This window comes from Manis pentadactyla, chromosome 10 (assembly GCF_030020395.1).
Source record: "Manis pentadactyla isolate mManPen7 chromosome 10, mManPen7.hap1, whole genome shotgun sequence".
NCBI lineage: Eukaryota > Metazoa > Chordata > Mammalia > Pholidota > Manidae > Manis > Manis pentadactyla.
Window position 1 is genome coordinate 36,996,411 of NC_080028.1, and position 13,111 is coordinate 37,009,521.

Sequence of the window (13,111 nt, forward strand, 5' to 3'; positions counted from 1 at the left end):
CCCTTCCTACCAACTGGCCTCTGTCCTGTATCAGTGCAGTGTTTCCCTGGTGCTGGGTGTCTCTGAGGGTGTTGCAGAGATTGGTGTGGGGACCTACCTACCAAATTTTGGAGCTCGAGAAACAAAATCCCTTAGTTATTGGATTATGCTGATCCAGTTTCCAGGACCCCATCTTCCCTTTCCTTCCTAATGCTTTTTAAAAGATTATTTTGAGAAAGAATCCTGACTGGCAGCAGGCAGACTAGTTGTTGGTAGTCACCCACCCACGGGATAATCACATATAACATGATGCTGACTGACAGAGTTGGCTATCAGGCAGGGTAAGTTGTCAGAGGAGCTGACAGATGGTTCTCCAAAGATGAGGATCAGTGTGTGGGATGACACAGTATCAGAACCAATACATAATTAGCAACACAATCTAACACAGAATCTTTATGTTGAAAATCTGCTTTATTCAACAAAACACCAGAAAGCAGAGACAGCAGAGGAAATATTGCAGTGATATAATTCTGTACATGACAGAGTTGTGTCAATACCATTTTGGGACAATGACAGGAAGACAACAACTTATTTGTTCTGTAGGAGAGCTTCTGAGTGCAGCGATGACAGACAGGACAGTGAGAAATCAAGGAAAGAGCCTGCATCCTGTAGCATGATACATAACAAGTTTCAGTTTTCAAGAGGAGCAAAGGTCATCTTCATCCCAGAATCGTGGCAGAATGATATCACTGATGGTAAGAAGGGCACATCAAAAGGATGTCTAAGTGTCTGCATGATGTTGACCATGGACCTGATGGTGAGCAATGGATGCTCACATGTAGCAGGTATACAGAGAGAAATGAGATACTCAGCAACTTCACTTCTAACTTAGAGAGTAGGGTAAGTTAGAGGCACGAGAGAAGAATCAATCCAAGGGGAGTACACTGCAACCAAACAGACGGCCTGACACAATGTGGGATTAAGAGACTGAGAGCCAATGGCAGGAATTCAGTGCTGGTAGCTCTTCCTGCTGGAGGATGAGGTGGTGTATTTGATGGTGGAGCTGCTGCCTCCAGTGGAGCTCAGGCCACCCCCGAGGCCTCTGCCACTGCCAGTACTGAAGCCACCTCCGAGGCTGGGACCGTTGCCATAGGAGTAGCCCATGCTTCCACCCACACCCAGGCCGCTGCCGGCGCCACTGGCACTGCCGTAGCCACTGGAGACGGTGGACTGCACCACGGCTGTGAGGGGAGGGAGACAGAGACACACGAGATGCCGTGAGCATGTTCTGCCAGCCTGACACCAGTCAGAAGAGCTCAGGCGTGGGGGATGGAGGCCTGCAAAGGTACTTACAGATGTTGACTTGTCCGACGCCTTCCCCGTTCAGCCTAGAAAGGAGAAACACAGGGACTGTGAGACCTCAGAGAGCCGCTGCTGGACTGGCATGGGGAGCTCCGGTGTGAGCATCACCCATGGGGAAGTGCCTCTTCAATGGTTCTCTGTGAGTGGCAAGCATGGCCATGACAGGAGCGCCTTAAACTTGTGCTCATTGGCTGGGCATCCTGGAGGTTGTTACCCACCTGCACTCCTCGCCCTCCAGCAACTTCCTGTAGGTGGCGATCTCCACGTCCAGGGCCAGCTTGACGTTCATCAGCTCCTGGTAGTCCTTCAGCAGCCGCGCCATGTCCTGTTTGGCCTTCTGCAGGGCGTCCTCCAGGTCAGCCAGCTTATTCTTGGCATCCTTGAGGGCCATCTCTCCACGCTGCTCAGCATCAGCAATGGCGGCCTGCAGGTTGGCGCACTAGAGCCCGCAATAATCAAAGCAACAACTTAGTGGCCAAACTCTTTACTATAACACAGAGGGGAACCAAGCACTTGGACAGTAGGAATCATTGTCCTATTTCTCCACTCTCTTTCCACCTTGAATCATGAGCACATTTGCAAGACGATTCCTCATTTTCTGGCCTGCCCTTTGCTTTTCCAACTTGTTTCTTCTATTCCTAAATTAACCATTGTAATGTAACCTTTTGTCAACACCTCTACTATATACACTTGCCATCTCCGAGCAGTTGGGATTGGACCTCTCATGTATTTGTATCACACTCTTGGATTGGGATTCATTTCTCCTCACCTGTGGGAACTTGCTAAGGGCAGGGACTGTGTGTCCACCTCTCCCTGCTGTTTCTGCCATTCCCAGGAATTTCCCAAATAACGGATGATGACGTCCTGATGGTCTAGCAGGGAAGCAATGCTTTTCTTCTCCACAGTCCCCACTGTACCTGTTTCTTGACGTGGTCGATCTCGGATCTCAGCCTCTGGATCATGCGGTTGAGCTCGGAAATCTCCTGCTTGGTGTTGCGCAGGTCATCCCCGTGTCTGCCAGCTGTGACCTGCAGCTCCTCATACTGCAGCCCAGAGGGAGAGAAGGTGGTGTAAATGGGCTTTCACATGCTAATGGTGATCGCTCTTCTGAACCAGCCATTCAGTGTACATGAACCTAGAGGCCTCCCCACCAGGTGCTTTACAAATTCATCAGATATTATACACGAATCACAGAGCATCTCTTAAAAGCACTACAGAATATCTACCTTGTATGGGACTGGCAATATTGGGCACTGTGTTTCTGAGAGCCAGCATCAGAGTGAGGCTAAAGCAAAGATGACTAGGTCCGTATCTGTTGTACTTGTCCTCCTGCACATGACTTCCTTGACTTCCTCGACTCTGACAAATTCTCTAAATGTATCCTCTGTAGGAATGCCAGGTAAACATCCTGTGAGGGGACCTCAGCTTCCTTGCAGTAGACGTCCTCAGTGTAATCTAGAGCTTTGCTGTTCTGCCAGGAGAAGGCACGGGTTTCCTCGGCAGCTGCCGACACACTGCTCACCTTGGTCTGGTACCAGGACTCAGCCTCAGCCCGGCTCCTCTGGGCGATCTCCTCATACTGGGCCTTGACCTCGGCGATGATGCTGTCCAGGTCCAGGTTGCGGTTGTTGTCCATGGACAGGACCACGGACGTGTCTGAGATGTGGGTTTGCATCTGAGCCAGTTCCTGCAGAACATAGGATGGTCAGGTCCCGTTTTTCTGGGATGTTTACAGAGGTACCCAACCCCAGGAGCTCCCACCCTCTGCACAGCTCCATTCGAGTAAGTACAGGCAGTGGGTGGAGATGCTTACTGCTTCATAGAAGGCTCTCAAGAAGTTGATCTCATCTGTCAGAGAGTCTACCTTGGCTTGCAGTTCAACCTTATTCATGTAGGCAGCATCCACATCCTGGGGGGAGCCAACAACCTGGAGTCAGCTGAGCCCTCCCTGCCAGTCTGCCCGTCTGTCAGTCTCCCTACCCATCCCCCTCGGATGTGGGCAGGGAGCCACCGTTCTGTGCTTCTGCATGGAAGCATCGACTCATGATCTCAACCAGCTCACCTTCTTCAGAGTCACAAATTCATTCTCTGCTGCTGTGCGCTTGTTGATTTCATCTTCATATCTAGAATTAGAAAGGACAAGACATAATTGAGCCAGTGGTGGAGATGACACAGAAAAGGCAGCCTGGGACACCACTTTCCACAACGGATATATCCTGATGGAGCTTCCTGTCTGTAGGCTTAAAAGATGATTTTTGTGCTCCCTACATTGTTCATTTCTTTACTCTCAAATTCACCCAGATGCGGGGCAGGCGAGGAAAGGTTGTATTTAGGCAATAATTGTGATCTTTTTCTATGGACGTGTATTACTATGGGGTTATATACACATATCTGGGCTGGTCTCCCAATAGTCTTGGAGTATGTGCTTCGGGAAACTGAGCCCATTTCTCTTCTTTAACTCACTTGTTCTTGTAGTCCTCCACCACGTCCTGCATGCTCCTCAGCTCCGAGTCCAGGCGGCCTCGCTCCCCCAGGATGCTGTCCAGCTGTCTCCTGAGGTTGCTGATGTACTGTTCGAACAGAGGCTCCAGGTTCTGCCTCACAGTCTTGGTGCCCTGCTCCTGCAGCAGGGTCCACTTGGTGTCCAGGACCTTGTTCTGCTGCTCCAGGAACCGCACCTGGAGGACGGCAATGTGGTTATTTGCCAGACACAGGAAGGAAGACATGGGAGTTGTCAGGTCTCCTAACAGGCTTTAGTGGTCACCATAGTGCTGTGCTGCCAAGCACATGTAGAGAAGCTCAGCTGACAGCTGGCCTGTTCCTCAAACAGGGTTCCTTCTCAGCCCGAAGATCTCCCTGATGAAATTTCACTGTGAACTTATGAGTTGTCTACCCTCTCAGTTTTAGAGTTTTTGTGTGACTCTCAACACTCTTTGCCTTGACAAGTGCAATCACAAATCTAGTTAAAACAGTAATTGCCCTGTGATGTTGCACAAAGTGTTCTTAGAGAGTACCCAAGCTAACGGGTTGTCAAATATTTAGAAGCTAATGATTAAATTCTAGTCCTCTTAATGACTGAATGCAAACCAATTTCCCATTAAATGCATGAGTGTCCTCAAACAAGCTCCCTCATGGTCACTGTTTTACAAATTTGGTATTTCTATCGTTAATGTTTCTAAGTTGTTTTTCCTAATGCAGCCAGAAGTCCTTTCCTTCTCCTTTTCTTTCATTCTTACTCTCTTTCCCATATCTCTGGTGCAGTTTTACACTGGAATTTTCTTTCTAATCTCTTAGATTCTCCAGAAGGTAGAGCCTGCACCTTCCGTTCCCTGTTTCCCTTATATATACCACAGGGCCATGCGAGCTGAGGACTCTTCCTAGGCCAGATGAGGGCGATTCAGAGGTTCAGCAGGCTGAGATGAATTCCACCACCTTCTGCCTCTGGCCAGCATGGATGCAATGTGGCATGTCCCAGGGGAAAGCTCATCCTGGTCCCCTTCCCCCTCTGTCCCGAGCTTCCCACATAGGACATTCGGTGGCTCTCCCAAACGGGAAGCTAGGATACCAGTGGGGAGCAGGTCCTTGTGGCTCACCTTGTCGATGAAGGAGGCAAACTTGTTGTTGAGGGTCTTGATCTGCTCCCGCTCCTCAGTCCTCACCCGCTGGATGGTGGGGTCGATTTGCAGGTTCAGAGGAGTGAGGAGATTCTGGTTGATGGTGACCTCTTGGATGCCTCCAGGGGGACACACAGGGAAGCCACGGCCCCCATAGCCTCCAGCAAATCCAGCGCCACCCCCAAGCCCAAAGCCACCACCTGCTCCACCGCCGAAACCGTATCCGCTCCCGACTCCACCTGCAAAGCCATAGCCGCCCACAGCTCTGCCACCATATCCGCCACTGATGGCACAGCTGCCCACGCCAGTGGAGATCCTCCTGGAGCCCCCCAGGCTGTAGAGGCTGCGGCTCCCAAAGCCAGCTCCCCCGCACGCTCCACCGAGGCCACCGCTGCCCCTGGATCGGGATACGGACATGCTACTGAAGCCGGAGCGGCAGACCCCGGGGACTCTGGCTGAGCTGGCACTGAAGCCGCATTGGCTTCTGCTTTGGCTACTCATGGTGGACCTGGTTGTCCTGGTTCCTGAAGATGGGCAGGGAGAAGGAGCTGAAGGCTGGAGGGGAGAGCTGAGAGGAGCAGGTGTGGGATGAGCTTCCCAGGAGTCGTTATATACCGTGATTGTGGGCTGGGCTCAGTCCTGGAAGGTGTGCTTGCAGAGTGGGAAGGGTTGGGCTTTACAAATGGTGAGATCACCTCTGGATTATTAGAATGTTATGAAATGTGAGGATTGCATTTTTGCTTCCCATTGTCAGGGAAAATTTCTCCTGCCTTCCAGCTTTGACTTGATGGCAGAATGGGATGGCTTTTCTCAGCTCATTGAGCTAGGTGTTAGTCACGGTCTCAAACAAAGGTTCTTCGTGTTGTTCTTAATCCATCAGAATGTATGTGTCCTTCTCTGCACCTGATGTTTCTCCCAGCAGAGATACTGAAGATCAAAATTATCTATTTTGTGTGCCTTAACAGAAACATTTTTATTTTCCCCGTTAATTACAAACATTTTCTCCTTTATGTGTTAGTCACAAAGATGGAGAATTAGAATAACAACTTAGTGGGCACCAATATACCTATCATGCCATTTATTAAAATTATTGTGTCAGGGCAAGCTGTATAACATATACTCAGACCCAAATCCCTGTCAGTCTTCAATTAATTTAAGATTAATTAGATTAAAAGTCAGTTTAATACCAGAGCATTTATCATTTTTCATATCAAACTCTACATTTACATCAAAGTGACAGAATTTAAAAAAATATAACCAAAATATCATCTTTCTACTTTAAACATGTATATATTCAGTAACATTTACAAGTGTCTGTTTAGTCCTCAAATAAACCAGTTTTTGTGATTGGATTAATGATACCAAAATTTAAAAAAAACCAGTTTGTGCATTGATTCTTTATAGTTTGGCTGTCCAAATTGAACCCATAGAAGCTCCCTACATGTTTTTTTGGGTGATATGTTTTTTAAATATGTCTTGAAATCTTGAAATCAGTAAATACCCCTTCATTTAGTTCCTGCCATTTCTTTGTTGAGGAAATCAGCTCATTTGCCCTGTACAGCATTTCATTTTGAAGTTATTCTAATTGCATGTGCCTTCTGCCTCATTAACATCCTTTTCTGCCCTTGGTAGTTCTGTAAACTGATAGCTAAAACTGGGACCATAATGAGCTGTATCTTTAAACACTCCAGATGCAGACGTAGTAGAATGCCTATTTATATATAGAATATTGCTAGTTGTATAATTGTATATATATTTAAAAACTGAATAGGTAGTACATATTTAGGAACCAAATACATGCTCTTGGACATTCCCCAGCTACCTGTCTCCTGCATGTGGATCCCAGCAGTGTTCTCATTTCCTCATGTGTTCTTGTAGTGGCTTCACTGGGATAAGTTTCTGTGCTTTCATGAGGCATATGTGATGGGTTTGTGTTTGTGTGTTCGTGTGTGTGTATCTGCATGTATGAAAGATGTGGAGAGACAGTGGAGGGAATGTGTATGTAGAGCAGGTGCTCTTAATGTTGAAGATATATAGTTTATGCATATTCATATAAATATATAAACACACACATAAGGTCTGTTTTTCAGTTACACTGGTGTTGTTTTTCTTTCTCATATTGCTATTTTCTCTTGGTTTTCCTGAACACTCTATGATCACTATCTGATAACTGTTGCTTTCTCCCCCTACCTGTGCATACTGTTGTGCACTCAGGGACGCCTTTTCCTCCTTGTACTGCTCTCAACTTGGACTTCATTTCTTCTGTGGCTTAATTTATTTTTTCTGCTCCTTTCTGAGCTCTACAAGCTAATGTTTTAATCTTTCATTGTCTCACAATGTGGTCCCTTCATTCTGTTATTTTACTATGGTGTTTATTTCATTGGATTGTTTGGTAATATTTCACTGTGATCTTTTCTGTTGAGCATTCTTATGTGTCTCTTATTCTTCTATTTCCCTGAGTTTTTAAATTAAAGTAACTTTACTGGGTCCAGGAGTGGTTCCTTCTGACTAGTGCTCATCTTTGAATGAGGTGAAATCCTTCTGGACCTGCCATTTGTAAATTAAAGTAACTTTACTGGGTCCAGGAGTGGTTCCTTCTGACTAGTGCTCATCTTTGAATGAGGTGAAATCCTTCTGGACCTGCCATTTGCAGAAAGGAGTCTGGGAAGAGGGGCCAGGGCCATATCCAGCCTAGCAGGGATTCTCTCGTGACACAGGGCCGCGTGACTAATTCTTTCAATCACGACTCAGCCACACCCACAGAGATCGCTGCGGAGTGGCCCAGGCTTCACACTGAGCTCTCTCTGCTTCACCAGCAAAATGCTGGCAATAGACCTCATCTCTGATTCCTAACTCGATCCTGCCTGCCCAGTATCTTTCATTTCCCTTTCTTGAAACGTCATGACGAATTGGCTCCTGCCCCAGCTCACACACCCAGTTTTGATTATTGCCGACAAGGGATTCTTGGATCTGCACCCGTGGAAGTGTCAGTACACTGACGTGGCAGGAATTGCACGAGTCACTCACAGTGCCTGACGGGGTAGAGCTCAGGAGTAGCTTTGTTGGGTGCTCCCTGATGATGGCCCCGTTGCTTGGGGTGGGTGCACCTGTGAGATTGCTCTTCACTGGGTCCTTGTGAGGCCTGCCCGTGAGGGCCCCTGATCTCTGAGTTTTCCTAACAGTCATGTTTGTATTTCTCTATTTCTGTGAGACTGTTCCTCTGTGTCTTTGACTGAGGGATATTAAGGCCTTTTCCTTTTGTGGTGGAGTTTGTCTTCATGTTTCTTGTTCTTTGTGTTGTCCTCAGGCAATTTCTGAGAAAGGGGAAATGCCTCCCTTTCCTCTGTTAGGTTTAAGCCAGAAGTCTCCCATTCTTTCCCATTCTCCCATTTTTCCCTGGATCACATTCATGGAAATGTTCTCCAGTGCACGTATCTTTGTCCTCAAGACTTCATCCTTCCTTGGAGCCGTGTCGGGAGGCGCCTGAAAGTTTTCTCTAAGACATCACATTTACCGTCACTAGAAATGCCATCACCAAAAGTTACTGTGCTCTCCCCAGTGTGACCGCCTGCTCTACTGCTTAAACAAAATTTGTATCAGTGAAAATTTCAAATGGATACAATGAAAGTGAATAGTATATAAACCACCACGTACCAATCACCCACATTAAAGAATTATCGCTATTTTTCTCATTGTTGTTTCATTGAATTCTGTACCTTTTCTATCTAAATCCTAAGTCCTTGTTGAAGTATCTTAAAGGAAATCCAGACATCAAGTCATTTCACTTGCAAACATTTGCATGCATGTGTAGGTAATACTGACATTTCAATGCAAGTGCCTAACAGTGTTAAATCTATAATAACCAAACAGCCAATTTTTAATGAATTCTAATACCCATTTATATTCACATTTCTCTGATTATCTCAAAGATGCCTCTTTAAGCTGGTTTGATTGAAAAAGCATCCTCACTAGCTTCTGATATGGCATCTGACTGCCTTGTCTCTAAGGTGCTTTTACTGTTCCAGACTCCTTCCTTTTCTTTTATTTGCCATCAATTTGTGGAGAGCAGTTTTTTCTATACTACCTGTGGATTTGGCCCATTGTTTCCTGTGGGTGTCACGTCACTTCTACTCCCAGATTTTCCTGTGCACTAAGAGCTGTGTTAGATCTGATCAGATTTAATTCCATTGTTCCAGACAAGATCATGTTGGAATTGGTGCTCTGTACTCCCTCGTGTATATCACGAGGTACGTAATACTAGTGGTCTAATTTTTAGCGATGTTAAGACTAATCAGGGAATTTATGTGGTTTCAGCCCTTTCCCAATAATTTACAGAATACACAATAAAATTTTCATCCAAGATTTTAATATGCATTGATCAAGTCCCACATTCACTATTTCATTAGGGGTTGCAAAAAGGAACTTTCTGACTTTATAATCACACCCCTGCATTTATTATTTAAGACTCATTCATGAAGAATTCTCTTCACCATTTACTTTTAGGTAAACTATTATTTAATTCATAGAAGGAATTCAGAATAATTGCTTGATTCTTTCCCTTTATTTATTACTTTTCAGAATAGCAGGTTGTGACCCAAGCAATTTCCAAAGGTTTCAAGGACATTTTTTTGTTGGTTGTTCATTTTGTTTTTTGTTTTTGGTAAAAATTCACCGTTTTAAAAATGGGTTTTTGATATATAAAGAACTCATAAAGCTCAATACCTAAAAAACAAAAAATCCAATTAGAAAATGGGCAGAGGAACTGAATAGACATATTTCCAAAGAAGACATACAGATGGCCAACAGACACATAAGATGCTCCGCATCACTAATTATCAGGGAAATGCAAATCAAACCACAATGAGATCTCAGCTCACACCAGTCAGAATGGCTAATGTCATTAAGACAAGAAAAAACAAGTGCTGGTGAGAATGTGGATACTAGGGAGCCCTGGAACATTGCTGGTGGGATTGCAAATTGGTGCAGGCCAATGGAAAGCAGTATGAAGGTGCCTCAAAAGCTAAAAATAGAAACACCATATGACTCAGCAATTCCACTTCTGGGAATTTAGTCAAAGAAAACAAAATCACTAATCTGAGAAAATATATGCACTCCTGTGTTTATCACAGACATTACTTAGTGCAAAAATGAAAACAACCTAAATGCCATTGATAGATGAACTGATAAAAAAGAGTGGTACATATATAGAATGGAATATTACTCAGCCAAAAAAAGAACGATGTCTTGCCATTTGTCACAACATAGACATACCTAGAGACTATTATGCTATGTGAAAAAAGTCAAAGAAAGACAAATACCGTATGATTTCACTGAAATGTAAAATCTAAAGAAATCAAAACAAACAAATAAAACTGAAATAGGCTGAAAAACACAGATAACAGCCTGGTGGTTGCCAAGGGGACAGGGTGTGGAATGAGTGAAATAGGTAAAGCAGGGAAAACATTAATGAGAGTGATATCTTGATCTGGGCGATAGTTACATGAGTGTATACACATGTCAAAATTCATCAAGCTGTACACTAAGATTTGTGCATTTTGTTTTTGGTAAAAATTTTAAACCACAAAATTACCACAAAATTAATATATTGAAAAATATATTTGATATGTTTCAGTCCATTGTAGTCATTAATCCCTTGGTAGTTATATTTTCCCACTATAGGCCAATGGTTACTCCTTAGATTGGCTTCTGTGGAAGGAATTTGACTTTGAAAACTTCCATGTTTTCTTGATGAAATTTCTTAGGCTTCCTTGCACTTATCTTGTGACAGACATAGAATCAGACATCTTACCAATTAGCTCTAGTTCTTTTTTACTGGGAAATGATATTCATAAACTAGATTTCAGACGCCAGTAGGGCTCATTGGTATTGAGTTGTTACTGTTTAAAAGTCTTATCAGTGGACAGTGGTAAGAACAATGTAAAACTATACTTCAAAGAAAAACAAATCAGGAGTTCATACTTATATTTACAATTCAAATAGGACATTATGGGGTGATTTTACACCTGTATTTATTTTTTCTCACTCTGAAAAGCTTGGTTCTGAATGGCATAAACATGCTGCTTATCTGCTTTATCTTACAATAATATCAAAATAACAGTACCTCTATTATTATTAAAAATAAGCCTACTGAATGCAGTTTACGATTTCTTTGTGGCTACTTTCTCTAAGTAAGATGAAGAAAAATGAATGCAAAGGCAAAGGGAATGGATATTGAAAAGTGGGGATGAAGGAAATCCTTCATGAGCATCTGGATATTCAGGGCGGCAATTTAAAACAGAAGCAGGAAAGTAAGGTCTTCCATTATGACAATTGACAGGCAAGTGTTTCTTGAGGAAAAGGAGAACAGATACAGATGACAATGGCCTTTAAGAAAGGGCGGCCACGGGAGCATGTGGGCTATAAGAGTAGGGGAGAAATGGAGTGTCTGAGTGGACACACCTCCAAGACCTAAAGATGATGGTTTTTTTGCAATAATTTTGTAAACAAAATTATAAAGCAACTAAGGTGGAGAGAGCAAGTGCCAAAGGGACCAGGGTGCCCACAGAGTCCGGTACATGACTGCATTGAGAGGAAAGGACTGCCCTCCAGGAGTCATAGTCAATGAGCTGCAGTTGCCCAAGAGGGACACCTCAACTGCTTTCTCCTCCCATCCTTGGATTTATGGCCAGCCTTTCTTAAGGCCAAGTGTAGTAATTATTTAGCTAGCAAGCATTGTTATGGATTGCCTCCTGGGTGCATGGGGCAGGGCAGAAAAGAGCGCCTGCTCTCAGCACCTCTTTGAAATGTTCTCCCCACCGACTCTTCAGCTCGCCCTTTCCCCACCATGAGACTATGATTCCATGTACTGGGTGAGCTCAGGATTCTAGCCAATACAGCCAGAATCCATGTCAAATGGTTTACAAGCTGTCATGCTGGATCACAGAGGATTCTGTGTAAGGTGGACTTTGAGTATGTCTTCTAACTAACAAAAAGTTCTACTTGAGGGAGTTACATTAAAAGACGTATTTCCTATCTTTTCCAGATACATGGACTCCATCCCGGAGAAGGCAATTGGCTAGACTTTGTAAAAATCAAATCCAGTATCTCACAACCGTTGGTCCTGAGGGTGCTGCCTTGCCTCAAAAATAGATCTTTGCTGTTACAAAGGAAATCTTTTCCTTCTTACTCCATCCTCAGGGGATAAAGGAGTGCAATCCAATGTTTTATTCTCATGAACTTTAAATTTAGAGATTGAGTCTTTTCTTTCTTTGTACCAAAAGCACATTTAATCTCTGATGTCCTACAGTTGTGACTTCATCAGGGAAACTCTTTTTCGTTTCTCTTTTGAAATAAACTTTTCATGATGAAAGTAATACATGCTCAACATTCAAAATTTCAGAGTGTATGCAACTTAAAAGAAACATGGGTTACTTGTGTTTTACCAACTTGAGATAAGCAGTATTATTGTTTTAGCACATGTCCTTCAATTCTCTCAATCTCTTGCTCTCTCCACCTTTGTTGTTTTATAATTTTGTTTACAAAATTATTGCTAGTTAAAAATCTAGATGTTACTTTGAGCCCCACACCTTAAGCATTTTTTTTTGTAACAAACTTTTTAATTTTATAACAGTTTTAGATTTAGAAAAAAATTGTGAAGAGAGTACAGGAGGACCTGTATACTCCATACAACCAACTCCCCTTTTACTAATGGCTCACATTACTATGTTACCTCTTTCGCAATTAAGGTACCAGTATGAATGTGTTGTTATTAACCAGTCCACACTTTATTCACGTTTCCTTAGATTCTACCCAGGGTCCTTTTCTCTGTCCCAGTATCTCATCCGGGACGTAACATCACATTTAGTCATTATGTCTCTTTAGACTCCTCTTGGCCGAGACAGTTTGTCAAGCTTTCCTTGTTTTGATGACCTTGAAAATTTTGAGGCGCGCTGGCCAGCTGTTTCGTAGATATACACATTTGGGCTTTATCTGGTGTTTTCTCCTGATCAGACAGGGGTTATGGGTTCAGAGAGGAAGACCACAGAGGTGATGTGCCCTTCGCACCACATCACGTCAAGAGCACATGCTATCAACATGATGTCACTGGTGACGTTAAACTGGATTGCCTGGCTGAGGAAGTATTTATCAAGTTCTCT

At 43.9% G+C, this 13,111-nt stretch overlaps 1 protein-coding gene across 1 annotated transcript; it reads right to left on the bottom strand.

Moving 5' to 3' along the window:
• Positions 1-431: 431 nt before the first annotated feature.
• Positions 432-5,588, bottom strand: LOC118927163 (keratin, type II cytoskeletal 6A-like; the record flags this gene model as incomplete). The annotated part of the gene is made up of 9 exons (XM_057486637.1): positions 432-1,220; positions 1,333-1,367; positions 1,560-1,780; positions 2,259-2,384; positions 2,864-3,028; positions 3,155-3,250; positions 3,404-3,464; positions 3,805-4,019; positions 4,935-5,588. Coding segments are annotated over 9 exons (1,806 nt in total), but the record flags the coding sequence as incomplete, so codon positions are not given.
• Positions 5,589-13,111: the final 7,523 nt, after the last annotated feature.